This window comes from Chiloscyllium punctatum, chromosome 30 (genome assembly GCF_047496795.1).
Source record: "Chiloscyllium punctatum isolate Juve2018m chromosome 30, sChiPun1.3, whole genome shotgun sequence".
Lineage (NCBI taxonomy): Eukaryota > Metazoa > Chordata > Chondrichthyes > Orectolobiformes > Hemiscylliidae > Chiloscyllium > Chiloscyllium punctatum.
In genome coordinates, this window is record NC_092768.1 from 46366610 (window position 1) to 46383992 (window position 17383).

The 17383-nt window shown below is 44.8% G+C and overlaps 2 protein-coding genes across 8 annotated transcripts in view; both read left to right on the plus strand.

The window, feature by feature from the left end:
• Positions 1 to 17383, plus strand: part of LOC140455646 (uncharacterized) — a 285832-nt gene that overhangs the window by 151489 nt on the left and 116960 nt on the right. The gene's annotated exons all lie outside the window — the stretch shown is intronic.
• The window catches only part of LOC140455667 (uncharacterized), a 48667-nt gene that overhangs the window by 11370 nt on the left and 19914 nt on the right, over positions 1 to 17383 (plus strand). Inside the window, exon 2 of the mRNA XM_072550668.1 lies at positions 1553 to 3575. Within this exon, the coding sequence (XP_072406769.1) occupies positions 1972 to 3575 (1604 nt within the window). The 5' untranslated portion in view covers positions 1553 to 1971. The remainder of the gene's footprint in view (positions 1 to 1552; positions 3576 to 17383) is intronic.

Genomic DNA, 17383 nt, shown 5'->3' on the forward strand with positions numbered 1-17383 from the left:
GTTTTCAAGAAGGAGTTAGATGTAGTTCTTCGGGCTATAGGGATCAAAAGGTATGGAGAGAAAGCAAGAAATGGACACAGAATCGCATGATCGGTATAACCGTATCGAATGGCAGAACAGACTCAAAGGGTCAAATGGTCCACTCTGTACATATTTTCTCTATTTCTATCAGGACTCATTTTGCTAAGATAATCACTAACACATTTACAGTTAACTTTGTCATTGCTGGTTGAATCACAAGATCCAAATCTGGGATTTGAGGTCACTTGCTTTTTGACTCCCCTCTGAAAGGTGAACAGGGCATCAGGCTGGGTTGACTGCTTACGCTTGGACGCTGCATCTCTGACTCTAAGTTGCTAGCTGGAAAGACCCCAACACTTTACTGCAGGAAGGAAAATGATTGGACTCAGCTCCACGAGGAAGCTGTTCTTGAATTCTGAGAAGTTATGCCTCAAGTTAACTGATTTTTTTAAAGCTCTGGACCTACCAACACCTGCAGTTCATCACCTATCTCCTCTACTGTTCTATCCTTAGTTACGTAATTTCCCCTCCTCCCATTTTAAATGCTTTGTCATGAAACCCTATCTATAATTTCATGTTGAAGCTTTTTGCTTTGGATTCACTTCAAATATTTGGAATCTGAAAACTAAGTATTTGGGAAATCCCTTCTCTCTACCCCAGCAAGGGACCAGAAGAAATTGGGAAAGGAGTTAACTCCTGTCTCAGAATTAAGAGAGAATGCAATCTTAATTTAAGTTCACCCTAATTTTTCCTTTTACTTTGAGAAAGCTATCTGAGATATAAGGGGGAGGCAATGGCCTAGTGGTAGTATTGCTGGACTATTAATGCAGAAACTCAGCTCATGTTCTAGGGAATGGGTTCAAATCCTGCCAGGCAGACAGTAGAATTTGAATTCAATGAAGAATCTGGAATTAAGGGTCGATTGTTAGAAAAAAACTCATCTGGTTCACTGATGTCCTTTAGGGAAGGATTTCTGTCATCTTTACCTGGTCTGGACTACATGTGACTCCAGACACACAGTGAAGTGGTTGACTCTTAACTGCCCTCTGGGCACTTAGGGATGGGTAAGATATGCCAGCCTAGGCAGAGATGCCTGCATCCTGAGTGAATAAAAATAAATTTCAAAGCTCCATCGTATTTAACACTTGGCTTGATTTTTTTCGTAAACAAATAATTTAAGTGCAACACTAGCTACATGACTTGAACACATAGTGAATTGATGGCCCATTTTACACTGCACCTGACTGTCTTTCCCATGGCTGTCATGGGGTCTGGGAAGATGAAGGTTTGGGCAGAGGAAAGAAAGTAAACACATTATCTACTCCTGGTCACTATCCAGTGTACCTGCTGGAAACAGAGGGTATGTGACATTCAAGTGAGGAAAAAGAAAGGACTTGTATCTTATCCCCTACCACACAGGGAATAGCAGACTGATATTCACTGTGGAAAATCTCTAACTGAGGAGTCAGTCCCTTCAGCAAATAAAGAGATGGAATTGGAGGAAATCAAGTGTTCTTTTCCTGTTTTACAGAAGGATTGCACCGTACACCAGAGAATACAGAGAGGATAGGTACTGCAGACAGTTCCTGACCACGACCCAGTGGAACAGCTGCACAACTGTGGGAAGCTATCAGTCCCTTCACAACATTGCTCAAAACAGAAGCTTTGGAAATTGATCGGGTTAGGGGAGCTCTGACATATCATCAAATCAGTGATGTGGAGCCTTCCATCAGAACCAACTTTTCTGAAGGTTCGGCTGTGGGTGATCTATCAGGGTGAGGCTGGGAAGAAGTGTGAGTGGCTCCAAGTGTGGTGACAGCTTCAATCATTCATCGATCTTCATGAATCTTCATGACTCATTCCCTACACATGAGAGGTGAGGGCTCCACAGGCATAGAAAATCCATACACAACAAAACAGTTGTCCAACTGTTAAAGTAAGGGCAGCTTCATGGAAATGAAACAATTCAAGTGTGACGTCTGCGAACGAGGTTTTGCAAAGTCATCAACACTGGTGAGTCACCGACGTATTCACACTGGGGAGAAACCATTCGTATGTGAGGTGTGTAACAGGAGCTTTACACAACTGTCAAGCCTGGTGAAACATTGGCTTATTCACACTGGGGAGAAGCCATTTACCTGCAAGGTGTGTGATAAATCATTCTCAGAGTCATCATCCCTCCGGGTTCACCAGCGTATTCACACCGGGGAGAAACCCTTCACGTGCGAGGTGTGTGACAAATCATTTTCAGAGTCATCAACTCTTCGCAGACACGAACGCATTCACACAGGGGAGAAACCCTTCACATGTGAGGTGTGTGACAAATCATTCTCGCAGACATCAACTCTGCGTGTGCATCAACGCATTCACACGGGGGAGAAACCATTCACTTGTGAAGTATGTGACAAGTCATTCTCCGACTTATCAACCCTGCGCAGACACCAACGCATACATACAGGGGAGAAACCATTCAAATGTGAGGTATGTGATAAATCATTCTCAAATTCTTCACACCTCCGCAGACACCAACCCATTCACACCGGGGTAAAACCATTCACATGTGTGGTGTGTGACAAGTCATTCTCTGATTCATCAAGTCTCCTGCTCCATCAGAGAGTCCACACAGGGGAGAAACCTTTCAAGTGTGAGGTGTGTGATAAATCATTCTCAGAGGCATCGACCCTCCATGTACACCAACGCATCCACACAGGAGAGAAACCTTTTGTGTGCGAGGTATGTGATAAATCATTCTCAGAGACATCAACTCTTCGCAGACACGAACGTATTCATACGGGAGAGAAACCTTTTGTGTGCGAGGTGTGTGACAAGTCATTCTCGCAGACCTCGACTCTCCGCGTGCACCAACGGATTCACACAGGGGAAAAGCCATTCACTTGTGAAGTATGTGACAAATCATTCTCCGACTTGTCAACTCTTCGCAGACACCAACTCATTCACACAGGGATGAAACCATTCACATGTGATGTGTGTGACAAATCATTCTTGACTTCTTCACACCTTCGCAGACACCAACCTGTCCACACTGGTGAGAAACCATTCTTATGTGTGGTGTGTGACAAATCATTCTCAGTTTCATCGAGTCTCCTGCACCATCAGAGAGTACACACGGGGGAGAAACCTTTCACATGTGAGGTGTGCAAAAAATCATTCTCAGAATCATTGACCCTTCGCAGACATCAGCGCATTCACACTGGGGAGAAACCATTCAGGTGTGAGGTATGCAACAAATCATTCTCACGGTCATCAACTCTTCGTGTACATCAACGAATCCACACAGGAGAAAAGCCGTTCACGTGTGAGGTGTGTGACAAGTCCTTCTCAGATTTATCGAGCTTCTGCGTACACCAACGAATTCACACTGGGGAGAAACCATTTACATGTGAAGTATGTGACAAATCATTCTCAAGGTCATCGCACCTCCGCAAACACCAACGCATTCACACAAGGGAAAAGTCTTTCACGTGCAACATGTGTGGTAAATCATTCTCAGATTCACCAAGTCTTCTGCTCCATCAGAAGATTCATACAGGAGAGTATCCTTTCAGTTCTGAGATTGTGATGAACCTTCCCTGATGTGTTTGAACATTTGGAATGCACTAGGATTCACACAGGGGCGAAACTCTTTCGGTGTGCTGTTTGTGACAAGGCTTCCACAGAGTTAGTAAAGTTCCTGGTCCATCATTGTGTTTTCATTGGGAAGAACCTAAACAGCTACCTGTTAAATAAAAGCAAAACACTGTGGATGTTGGAGATCTGAAATGAAATGGAAAATGCTGGAGATACACAAGAGAACTTGCAGCATCTGTGGAGAACGAAACAGAGTTAACAGATTGACTTAATGTTTCACAAGTAAAGTTATCATAGAATCCCTACAGTGTGGAAATAGGCCCTTCGACCCGACAATTTGCACTGACTCTCCGAAGAGTATCCCACCCAAACCCATTCCTTTACCCTATTACTCTACATTTAACCCTGACTAATGCTCCTAACCTACATATGCCTGAACACTATGGGCAATTTCGCAAGGCCAATTCATCTAACTTGCCCATCTTTGGATTGTGGGAGGAAACCACAGCCCCCAGAGGAATCCCACGCAGATACTGGGAGAATGTGCAAACTCCGCACAGACAGTTGCCTGAGGCTGGAATTGAACCCGGGTCCCTGGCACTGTGAGGCAGCAGTGCTAATCATTGAGCCACTGTTCCGCCCAAAGTAGAGTTATATTGGACTCAAACGTTAACTCTGTTTCTCTGTCCACAGATGTTGCCAGAACTGCTATTTCCAGCACTCACTGTTTTTATTTTAATTACCCAGCAAATGCCAGATAGGAAAAGAAGCTTGTCTACCTTTTAGGTAAACAAAGATTTGATAACCCACACAACTCCAACCACCAGTCATGCTGGCCTGACCACGCTCCCTTCAGCCCCGAAGAGAACTGATGACCCCCCCCACCCTGATGATCTCCAAACCGACCTGACTAATTCCCACAGACCAATTACCCCAGACGTGACTTGATTAGCTCCCACCACCATCTATCTCTGTGGGATTCCTGCGCTGATTCACTTCACTGCTCCCTGGCCTGTGTACCAAAAGACCAGGGTCATTATCACGAATGAGATGAGAAAAAAAGATGCTGAAGCATGTCCAGCACAAACCATCAAGGAATCGGGTCTAGTCTGAGGAAGGTAAGAGAAGTGTCTTACTGGCCAAACATGAGTAATGAGATGAAGGACCACATCAGCCTTGCAGTGCTTGTACTGAACATTCCTAAATAAGATATAGAGCTGCTCATGACTCGTGACATCCTATCCAGCCCATGGATGAAGCTTGGAGTAAACTGTTCACTTTCACTGGAACTGATTCTCTCATCGCAGTCAATTACTATTCAGATGACGGGAGCTAACGATTCCCAGTGAGGTGTAGAATCTCTTAAGGTGCACTTCTGTTGTCTAGATATTCCTGACATTGTGATCGGTGACAAGGACCTCAATTCACAAGTGAGGGATACAGACACTTGGTGAATTATTTGGAAAATTCAACACCATACATCATCTGCACACTATCTCCAGTCAAATGGAAAGGGTGAGATACTGATGAGAGTTATTAAAGTATCTTCAGAAATTCAATAAGATTCACTGGACTTGTGTATAGAAGTTATTATTTCGATCACATATAATGAAAGTGAACCCCAGACATCCACATGCAATTAGAGAAGTTGCTCCTTCATAAGTCAATGAGGATGATTTCATCAGTTTAGAACTGGATATCCATCAGCCCCAGATATCAACCATTCTCCAACCAATGCCACAGATCAGCAAGAACGATCAGCATAGCAACAACATTTGCCATGGCAAGGAGCCCCAGACAAACAACAGATCCTAGATTAGCAGCCTATAACAATTCACATCCATACCAAAAGGCGACCTGAAACCCGAAAGATCATGTGCAAGTGTGTGGGGGACAAACAAAATTGGAACAGGTTAGAGACAGGAAAATGCTTTTTTTGTTGTTGATGTGTGAAAATTTTCTATTTGGACCAGCATATGTAATAACTTTCAAATAATAGTGCATACAGTATTGTTTCTAATCTAATGAAAGGTGAATGTTTAGATAAAACATTCATGGCCTGCTATGTTATTGTCATCTCTGTTGTCAACAAATTTAATTGAATCTTTGAGGGCTGCAACCATTTTTACACACCACATGAAACATTCTTTAAAATTCAGATATTTTAAATATTCATAAGGAACATTATTTCTTAAGGATTAGGAAACTGGTGAGGTGCAGATCATCTGAATAAAACCTCACTGATAGCAGCCATTGTCTCAGTTCCCCTGGTAAATGTTTGACAGAGATATCGAAGGTGAGAATAATATTCTTCATCCTGAGTGGCTTTCAAACTGACATCAATGTGGAATGTATATCGTCGAATGTGTTTGAGAGCAGATCAGAAGGGGAAGACCCACAGCGTCGAACGCAGGGGATGACATGCAGTGGTGGGATCAGCACGAGAGTGGGAGTCAGGAGAGTGATTTGGAGATGAGAGGAATGCGAGTAATTCACTCTCTCCTGTTTTTCTTCACCTCCTGTCTCTCCTACCTAACTCTGCACTCCTACATTCCACCTTGCCCTATTGCCTGCTTGTCCTTCCTCCTCAGTTCTATCTTCTCTTGCCTTTCTCTCTAATCTGTGTTCCTCTTGTGTTACAAAGGTCAGAGGGAAGAGAGAGAGAATGCACCATTTTAAGCAATAGTAAATCAAAATTAGTACAAAATGTGTACTATTAGCAAGGTGACAATGTAATTGTGACAATATTAAATTATTTTTATCTGGGACACAACTGAAATAAACTATAAACTATTTTGCCAGAATAATTACTGGCCACAGCACGTAGACTGAGGTTATGAATATGACTGACTGTTGGTGCCTAAACACTGAAAACCCCTGAGACATTTTGAAGAGTTGCCTCAAACAGGCACAATCAGTAGCAACTCACCAATCTCATTACTCCTATCTGGCGGATGTCGTCATTTCTGTGGATGATGTTTAATAAACCAATGTCAAAGATCATGTAAGGTCCATTGACATTCATCATAACTGACATTTACATTTCCAGTTATGGTCAATTTCAGCACGATTATGATGATAAAACAAACACAAATGAAGCTAAACGCTTGGCCAGTACCTGTGCACTACCTGTTTTACAAAATCAAACCTTTCAAAATATTCTGTGTGATCAAGTATAAAAGTTTCACAATCAATGCAGTGTGTAAAACAGCTCTTGGATAATATTATAAGAATTAAGATATATGTTAAGTTCGCTTTTCTTTGTATGTTTGTCCAAGTAGTTCTTAGTCTGAGTAATTTGCGTATAATTGCTTTATTAATTTTGTCGTGGATTTTGTACATACATAACTCAATTGTAAATGGCTATTGACAGTCCTGTGTGTGAGGGATAGACATAATGCTGGTTGAAGGGAGGAAGGCACCAATAACTGTAGAAGTCATGACTTTGAGATTACTATTCAGTGGACAAGGCTCAAAACAATGTGTTTTTCTGCTTTAAAATCTGCAAGAACTTGTTAATTTCCTATTGGGCCTGACAAGGTGAGAACTGAGACTATTTACCTTTTTAGGAAGGCCTTTGATAATAAATGCTGAAGTCGGTTTTTTTCTAACCAAAGGTCTAAATCTGATGAACCTGCAAAACCTGGTTTAATGTGGGAGAAATGAAAAGCTGGACAGGGGCATAAGTGAACACAACAGCTTGGCAGCAACCACAGATGAGAGGGCATCTGATTAAACTATGTGCCATTATTGTGACATCCTGAAAGGGGTGTGAACATTGGTCTGAGTGACACATCTCACACCTTAAACATGAGGAGCTTGAAGGGGTCAGTGCAATTGTCGGGGAAGGTGGTCTGGTCAACCTCTGAGGTGGTAAAAATGTCTGATTCAGCAGTTTGGCCACCTGAGGACAAACCCTGATCACACAGGAAAGTCAAGTGCCAGTTTTGTGGGTTTACTTGTAGCAGCTCCATATACACATATATATGTGTGCATATATACTCAATAAAGAAACTTGACACCCCAGACTTATTTTGTACCATTGTGTTTCCAAAGGAAGACTAGGTGAAGGCGTCATTTAATACCCTCTTGAATGCCTTAGTTGAACCTGCCTGTGACAAAGATGGAGAAATCAATATTCTAGGGTATTTGATGTTCCAGAAAAATAGGTGGAAAGGAGGTGGGGCAGCTTTGTTAATAAAGGATGAGTGAGAGGTGATCTGACTGAAACATACAAGATTCTGAGAAGCTTGAGAGGATGGATGTTGAGAAGATGTTTCCACCAGTAGGGAAATATCAATCTAGTGACATAAGTACAGAACAAGGGGACACCCACTTAAAAATGAGATGTGAAGTGATTTCTTCACTCAAGCTACAGTGAATGTCTAGAATTCTCTGTGGAAGTAAAGAGGAGATAGGTAGATTTTCAAAATATCAGGAGTGCTTAGGATGCCTGAGTTCCAACTGCTAAAGCAAATCATCTTCTCTTAACTCAAGGAAGGCATTTGAACAATAGGGCAACAAATAAAGCATTTCAAAGACTCTCTAAAAGCATCGTCAAGAAATGCGACATAGTGTGGGAGACCCTCATTCAGAAGAAACTGATTTGGAGTAAGAGAGGCACTTCTTTGAGAAAACCCCTCAGCAAAGGAACTAGGGAAATGAATGCCAGTGAACTCAAGGCCAGGGACCAATTCCACATCCTGGAAACATCTGCCAAATATGGAAATGCAGCTCTAGGATTGGGCTCCTCATCACGCAAGGATTCGACACTACTAGGAAGTGCATTCCAGACTGTAAACTATTCACTATGTGATAATGTTTTTTCTTACACAGCACTTTCTTCTCCTGAAAATTACCTGAAATCACAGAATCATAGGTTCCCTACAATGTGGAAGTGGGCCATTCGGCCCATCAAGTCCACACCGACTCTCCAAACAGCATCACATCCAGACCCGCCCCTGTCCCTGTAACCCTGCATTCCCCATGGCAAACTCACATAGCCTGCACACGATCGGCAATTTAGCATGACCAGTCCACCCAACTTGTACTTTGGACTGTGGGAGGATACTGGAGCACCCAGCGGAAACCCATGCAAACATGGGGAGAAAGTACAAACTCCACACAGTCACCCCAAGGGTGGAATTGAAACTGAGCTATGAGGCAGCAGTGCTAGCTACTGAGCCACTGTGCTGCCCATCTCAAGTTCTCTATTTTACTTTCCCAGCAGGCAACATTTTTTCCCTGTCTACTCTGTAGACAACTTATGATATTGAAACTTCTACCAACATTCCTATTAGCTTTCTCTTCAAGGAAAATAGCCCCAACTTCTTTGGTCTGTCCTCACAATGAAGTTTCTCATGCCTGGAACCATTCTTGTAAATTTCATTTAATTTTACAACATGACTGGGGTTCAGTGATCAGGGGTGAAGGGAGTGATTATGCAGGGAGCCCACAGCCTGAAGGATTCTTCATCAGAACGTGACAACAATTTGGAACAATCCGTCTGGAGTTGGAGCTCAACCCACAACCTTGTTCTCTGAGACAGAAGATTGTGTCCTTCTCCAAGACTTTAGCACAAACAATCCTGACTGACATTCCAGTACAGTACTGAGGGGTGGAAGAGATTCCAATGATGGGGAGAGGTGAGAACATGGAGGGATTTGAAATCAAATTTAAAAATCTCACTAAAACTAACACTGAGCTTTCCTGGGAAGAGAGGGTTACTCATCAATTTTATTCCTAACACAGAACTGGGCGGCACGGTGGCACAGTGGTTAGCACTGCTGCCTCACAGCGCCAGAGACCCGGGTTCAATTCCCGCCTCAGGCAACTGACTGTGTGGAGTTTGCACGTTCTCCCCGTGTCTGTGTGGGTTTCCTCCGGGTGCTCCGGTTTCCTCCCACAGTCCAAAGATGTGCAGGTCAGGTGAATTGGCCATGCTAAATTGCCGTAGTATTAGGTAAGGGGTAGATGTAGATGTAGGGGTATGGGTGGGTTACGCTTCGGCGGGACGGTGTGGACTTGTTGGGCCGAAGGGCCTGTTTCCACACTGTAAGTAATCTAATCTAAAAAACTACGTCTAACAATAGATATCACTGCTTGAGTGAATGAAAGCAGAATGGTCCATAAAAATAGAGTAATACAGCATGGAAACAAACTCTTCAGCCCAACTTGTCCATGCCAACAGGTTTCCTAAATTGAACTAGACTTGTTTGCCTGGGTTTGGTCTATATCCCTCTAAACCTTTCCTATTCATGTACCTGTCCAAATGTCTTTAAAATGTTGTAATTGCCCTTACCTCTATCACTTCCTTTGGCGTTTCACTCCATACACGCATCACCCTCTGTGTGGAAAAAGTTGTCCCTCAGGTCCCTTTTAAATCTTTCTCCTCTCAACTTAAACCTACGCCCTCCGGTTTTGGACTACCCTACTCTGGGAAAAAAGATCTTGGCTATTTATCTTATCCATCCCACAGTACTGGTTGAAGACAATCCCTTAAGGTATCCATTCCAACTAATACAAGGGACGTTATCACCTTTCACAGCTTCAGGAACCCAGATTCAAAGACAATGCTGATATTTGCAGCTCTAACTAAATACCAGTTTAAATCACACTTTCATGGCTCACTGGGGTAGTGTGCTAGAAATTGAGCCTTATTCCCAGAGTTATCACAAAAGTAATGGATTTCATAACTTTCAGACCCAGGTTGATAGAAAACACAAATCAGGTTTCAGTGCAGAACACGAAATATGACTTATTACAACTAATTAGCCTCTACCTGCAGGCATAACAGTTATAAACTGTTAGCATATAACAACTCACTAAAACTTTAAATCCCTCAAAAACTCTTCCTTACATATGAACAAACTTTAATACATTGTGGACAAAGAGGAGAAACTGGAAAGACAGTTCAGTAGTCTTTGTTCCCAGGTGCTATTGTTGAGGTGACCTTTATGACTGTTCAGATGGCCAGTCCATTTCTTCAATTGTCCTCCACTTGCAAGAGACAGAAAGTGTCCAGTTCTTAAGAAAAACTCTTGAGTTATCTGTTTAAAAGGACAGCTTATAACAATTGTTGCAGGAAAGACAAACTTCTTTTCTTCACGTTTACTTTGAGTTTGACTCCACGGAACTAAGAGACTACTCCTGAGCTGGGGAAGGACTGGTTACTTTTCTGCCTCTCTGCAACTTGTATCCAGCTCCAAGCTGTTCATTGGCTGAGAACCAATCACACCGTTGCTGGCAAGCAAATAAAAGGTCTCTGTCAGTGATAACTGGTAACTAATTCCTAGATAAGTCAACTTCTTTACACCAGCATCTGTACAAACCCTTGGCTCAAACCTCATTGTTCAATGTTTACAATGTATGGCATGCTGCAGCCACATTTTCAAACAGTGGTTTTAAAACAGTTCATCCTCATTTCAAACTGTTGTTTAATGCATGGCATGCTGTAGCCACAGTTTCAGGCACTGGTTTTGAATCAGCTGATCCTCATTTCAAACGACTATTTGTTCACCAAAATGACATGGGCTCTTAAAAAATTAAATATTCAGGGTGCCAGTTTACAACAGGAAAACATTCTGGTCATGGGCTTCAGATTAACCCCTTTAAATTGAATGTAGCAAATGCACAGTTTATAGTGAGCCACGAATGAGTTAGCATGATTGTATCTGAGTCAGAATATTGTAAGTTCAGAAATGGGGTCGTTTATGGGTGATTCAATACCATTCACAACTCCTCAGATACTAAGGCTAGAGCGGCTCAGGAGGATTTAAACGTGTAAGGTGGTGGGGAGGTGGGGGGAACCCAGGGAAATAGTGAAGAAAGAGATTAATCTGACACTGGTACAGTTGGGAAAAGGAGCAAGTCAAACAGGGCAGGCAGAATCAAAGCAGAGAACAAGGTATGACTGATAAACTGCATTTATTTCAATGCAAGAGGCATAATAGGGAAGGCAGATGAACTCAAGGCATGGTTAGGAACATGGGACTGGGATATCATAACAATTTCAGAGACGTGGCTCAGGATCTGGCAGCTGAATGATCCAGGATCTGAATGTTCCAGGATACAAATGCTACAGGAAAGATAGAAAGGGAGACAAGAGAGGAGGGGGAGTGGCGTTTTTGGTAAGGGTAGGCATTATTACATATTTAGGATATTCCTGGAAATACATCCAGGGAAGTTATTTGGATGGAACTGAGAAATAAGAAAGGAATGATCACCTTATTAGGATTGTATTACAGACCCCCTAACAGTCAGCGGAAAATTGAGAAACAAATATGTAAGGAGATCTCAGTTATCTGTAAGAATAATAAGGTGGTTATGGTAGGGGATTTTTAACTTTCCAAACATAGACTGGGACTACCATAGTGTTAAGGGTTTAGATGGAGAGGAATTTGTTAAGTGTGTACAAGAAAATTTTCTGATTCAGTATGTGGATGTACCCACTGGAGAAGGTACAAACTTTAACTAACTCTTGGGAAATAAGGCTGGACAGGTGACTGAGGTGTTAGTGGGAGAGCACTTTGGGCCCCAGCGAACATAATTCAATTAGTTTTAAAATAGTAATGGAAAAGGATAGACTGGATCTAAAAGTTGAAGTTCTAAATTGGAGGAAGGCTAATTTTGATGGTATTAAGCAAGAACTTTCAAAAGCTGATGGGGACCAGTATTCTCAGGTAAAGGGGCAGCTGGAAAATGGGAAGCCATCAAAAGTGAGATAATGAGAGCCCAGAGAAAGTATATTCCTGTTAGGGTGCAAGACAAGGCTAATCAGTGTGGGGAATGCTGGATGACAAGAGAAATTGAGGTTTTGGTTAAGAAATAAGAGGAAGCATATGTCAGGTAGAGACAGCAGAGATTGAATGAATCCTTAGAAGAGTATACAGGCAGTAGGAGTACACTTAAAAGGGAAATCAGGAGGGGAAAGGGAACATAAGATATCTTTGGCAAGTATGGTTAAGGAGAATCCAAAGGAAGTTTAGAAATATGTAAAGGAAAAATGGGACTAGGGATCGAATAGGGTCCCTCAAAGATTAGCAAGGCAGCCTATGCATGGAGCTGGAGAAGATGGGGCAGATACTAAACAAGTATTTTGTATCAGTGTTTACTATGGAGAAGAACATGGAAGATATAGAATGTGGGGAAATAGATGGTGACATATCACAGAGGAGGAGGTACTGGATGTCTTGCAATGCATAAAAGTAGATAAATCCCCAGGACCTGATCAGGTGTACCCTAGAACTCTGTGGAAAGCTAGGGAAGTGATTGCTGGGCCCCATGCTGAGATATTTATCTCATTGATGTCACAGGTGAGGTGCCAGAAGTCTGGAGGTTGGCTAACGTGGTGCCACTATTTAAGAAAGGTGGTAAGGACAAACCAGGGAACTATAGACCAGTGAGCCTGACATTGGTGGTGGGCAAATTGTTAGATGGAATCCTGAGGGATGGGATTTACATGTGTTTGGAAAGGCTGGTTAGGGATGGTCAACATGGCTTTGTGTGTGGGAAATCATGTCCCACAAACTTGATTGAGTTTTTTGAAGAAATAACAAAGAGGATTGATGAGGGCAGAGCGGTGGACATGATCTATATGGACTTCAGTAAGGCATTTGACAAGGTTCCCCATGGGAGACTGGTTAGCAAGGTTAGATCTCATGAAATACAGGGAGAACTAGCTCCAAGGCAGAAGACAGTGGGTAATGTAGAGGATTGCTTTTAAGACCGGAGGTTTGTGCTCAGTGGTGTGCCACAAGGATCAGTGCTGTGTCGACTGCTTTTTGTCATTTATATAAATGATTTGGATGTGAACATAGGAGGTATAGTTAGTAAGTTTGCAGATGACACCAAAATTGGAGGTGTCATGGACAGCTAAGAAGGTTACCTCAGAGTACAATGGGATCTTGATCAGATGGACCAATGGGCTGAGGTGTGGCAAATGGAGTTTAATGCAAGGTGCTGCATTTTGGAAAACCAAATCAGAGCAGGACTTATTCATTTAATGGTAAGGTTCTTTAATGGGAGCGTTGCTGAACTAAGAGACCTTGGAGTGCAGGTTCATAGCTCCTTAAAAGTGGAGTCACAGGTCAATGCGATAGTGAAGAAGGCATTTGGTATGCTTTCCTTTTATGATCAGAGCATTGAATATAGGAGTTGGGAGGTCATGTTGCGGCTGTACAGGACTTAGGTCACTTTTAGAATATTGCATGAAATTCTGGTTTCCTTCCTATTGGAAGAATGTTGTGAAACTTGAAAGAGTTCAGAAAAGATCTACAAGGATGTTGCCAGGGTTGGAGGATTTGAGCTGTAGGGAGAGGCTCAATACGCTGGGGCCGGTTCCCTGGAGCGTCAGTGGGTGAGGGGTGACCTTATAGACATTTACAAAATCATGAAGGGAATGGATAGGATAAATAGACAAGGTCTTTTCCCTAGGTTGGGGAGTCCAGAAACTAGAGGGCATAAGTTTAGGGTGAGAGGGGTAAAATTTAAAAGGGACTGAAGAGGCAACTTGTTCACACAGAGCGTGGTGTGTTTGTGTATTGAATGAGCTGCTAGAGGAAATGATGGAGGCTGATACAAATACAGCATATCTCTCAAACCATTTTGATCCCCTCCATAGTGTTTTCAGAGTATGTTACTTCATGTACAAAAATATCACTGGGAAGTAAAGTACAATCAAGGGAAGCAGGTGTACATCAATGCTATGGAGAGCTGCACACTCTGTGAAAGAAGTTGATGCAAGTACATAGTGTGAAATCTTCCAGATTCATGTAGACAGAACAACACAACATGTTCTGCAAGTCATCTAACCAGCAGAGACATTACCCCCAGTACCATCACTAACCTGCACGACCACAACGCTGCATGTGTCTCCGCCCCCACGGCGATCTCCATCACCACGCTTAACTCCACCCTCACGCCGAACCCTGTCACCACGCCTAACCCCGCCTCCACGCCGATCTCCGATACCACACCCAACTCCACCCCCACGCCGAACCCTGTCACCACGCCTAACCCCGCCCCCACGCCGATCTCAGTCCCCGCCCCCACTCCCAGCTCAGCCCCACACCAGGTCCTAGCTCCCAGCCCTGCCGTGTTTTCACCATCCCTCCAGAACGACCCCTCTCTGAGGATGAATGATCAGTCCTCAGCAGAGGCCTCACCTTCATTCCTCTACGCTTTCGGATTAACGAGTTCAACATGTGGCGTGACATCGAACAAGTCTTCCGCCGCCTTCGCCTCCGCGCCTATTTCTTCAACCAAGATTCTCGCCCACCCTCTGACGACCCTTTCTCCCCCCTCCAACACACCCCATCCACCTGGGCACCCCGTGCTGGCCTCTTACCCGCCCTCGATCTCTTCATAGCCAACTGTCGCCGCGACATTAACCGCCTCAACTTCTCCACCCCTCTCACCCACTCCAACCTCTCACCCTCGGAACGTGCTGCCCTCCACTCCCTCCGTTCCAACCCAACCTCACCAGCAGACAAGGGAGGCTCGGTAGTAGTTTGGCGCACCGACCTTTACACCACTGAGGCTAAATGCCAGCTCGCGGACACCTCCTCCTACTGCCCCCTTGACCCTGACCCCACCTCCCACCACCAAACCATCATCTCCCAGACCATCCATAACCTCATCACCTCAGGGGATCTCCCATCCACTGCCTCCAACCTCATAGTCCCACAACCCCACACTGCCCGTTTCTACCTCCTGCCCAAAATCCACAAAACCTGACTGCCCCAGCCGACCCATTGTCTCAGCCTGCTCCTGCCCCATCGAACTTATCTCTGCATACCTCGATACGGTCCTGTCCCCCTTAGTCCAAGAACTCCCCACCTATGTTCGGGACACCACCCACGCCCTCCACCTCCTCCATGATTTTCGCTTCCCTGGTCCCCAACGTCTTATCTTCACGATGGACATCCAGTCCCTGTACATCTCCATCCCCCATCACGAAGGACTCAAAGCCCTCCGCTTCTTCCTTTCCCACCGTACCAACCAGTACCCTTCCACTGACACCCTCCTTCGATTGACTGAACTGGTCCTCACCCTGAACAACTTCTCTTTCCAATCCTCCCACTTCCTCCAAACCAAAGGAGTAGCCATGGGCACCCGCATGGGTCCCAGCTATGCCTGCCTCTTCGTAGGATATGTGGAACAGTCCATCTTCTGCAGCTACACTGGCACCACCCCCCACCTTTTCCTCTGCTACATCGATGACTGTATCGGTGCTGCCTCGTGCTCCCACGAGGAAGCTGAACAGTTCATCCACTTTACCAACACCTTCCACCCCGACCTCAAATTCACCTGGACCGTCTCAGACTCCTCCCTCCCCTTCCTAGACCTTTCCATTTCTATCTCTGGTGACCGAATCAACACCGACATTTACTATAAACCGACCGACTCCCACAGCTACCTAGACTACACCTCCTCCCACCCTGCCCCCTGTAAAAACGCCATCCCATATTCCCAATTCCTTCATCTCCGCCGCATCTGCTCCCAGGAGGACCAGTTCCAAAACCGTACAACCCAGATGGCCTCCTTCTTCAAGGACCGCAATATCCCCCCAGATGTGGTCGACGATGCCCTCCACCGCATCTCTTCCACTTCCTGCTCCTCCACCCTTGAGCCCTGCCCCTCCAATCGCCACCAGGACAGAACCCCACTGGTCCTCACCTACCACCCCACCAACCTCCATGTACAGCGTATCATCCACCGTCATTTCCGCCACCTCCAAACGGACCCCACCACCAGGGATATATTTCCCTCCCCCTCCTCTATCAGTGTTCCAAAAAGACCACTCCCTCTGTGACTCCCTCGTCAGGTCCACACCCCCCACCAACCCAACCTCCACTCCCGGCACCTTCCCCTGCAACCGCAAGAAATGCAAAACTTGCGCCCACACCTCCCCCCTTACTTCCCTCCAAGGCCCCAAGGGATACTTCCACATTTGCCACAAATTCACCTGCACCTCCACACACATCATCTATTGCATCCGCTGCACCCGATGTGGCCTCCTCTATATTGGGGCGACAGGCCGCCTACTTGCGGAACATTTCAGAGAACACCTCTGGGACACCCGGACCAACCAACCCAACTGCCCCGTGGCTGAACACTTTAACTCCCCCTCCCACTCCGCCAAGGACATGCAGGTCCTTGGCCTCCTCCATCGCCAGACCCTAGCCACACGACGCCTGGAGGAAGAGTGCCTCATCTTCCGCCTAGGAACCCTCCAACTACATGGGATGAATGTAAATTTCTGCAGCTTCCTCATTTCCCCTCCCCCCACCTTATCTCAGTCCCAACCCCTGGATTCAGCACCGCCCTCTTGACCTGCAATCTTCTTCCCGACCTCTCCACCCCACCTCCTCTCCGGCTTATCACCCTCACCCTCACCTCCTTCCACCTATCGTATTCCCAGCACCCCTCTCCCAAATTCCCTCCCCCCTTCCTTTTATCTCAGCCCGCTTGGCACACCAGCCTCATTCCTGAAGAAGGGCTTATGCCCGAAACGTCGATTCTCCTGCTCCTCGGATGCTGCCTGGCCTGCTGTGTTTTTCCAGCACCACACTTTTCAACTCTGTTTAGATTGCAGTTTTATAACCGGGTTAGAGTTATATGTCAGCAGTTCACTGTTGTTTACATGTAGTTCGAATTCTATTTATTTATAACAAATAATAATTCTTGTTCAATACAAACTTGGTCCGTGCTTTCTGTCAACTTCAGTCTAAAACTTCAGGTAAATTGTAGAATTCTGCATACTTTTAAAAAT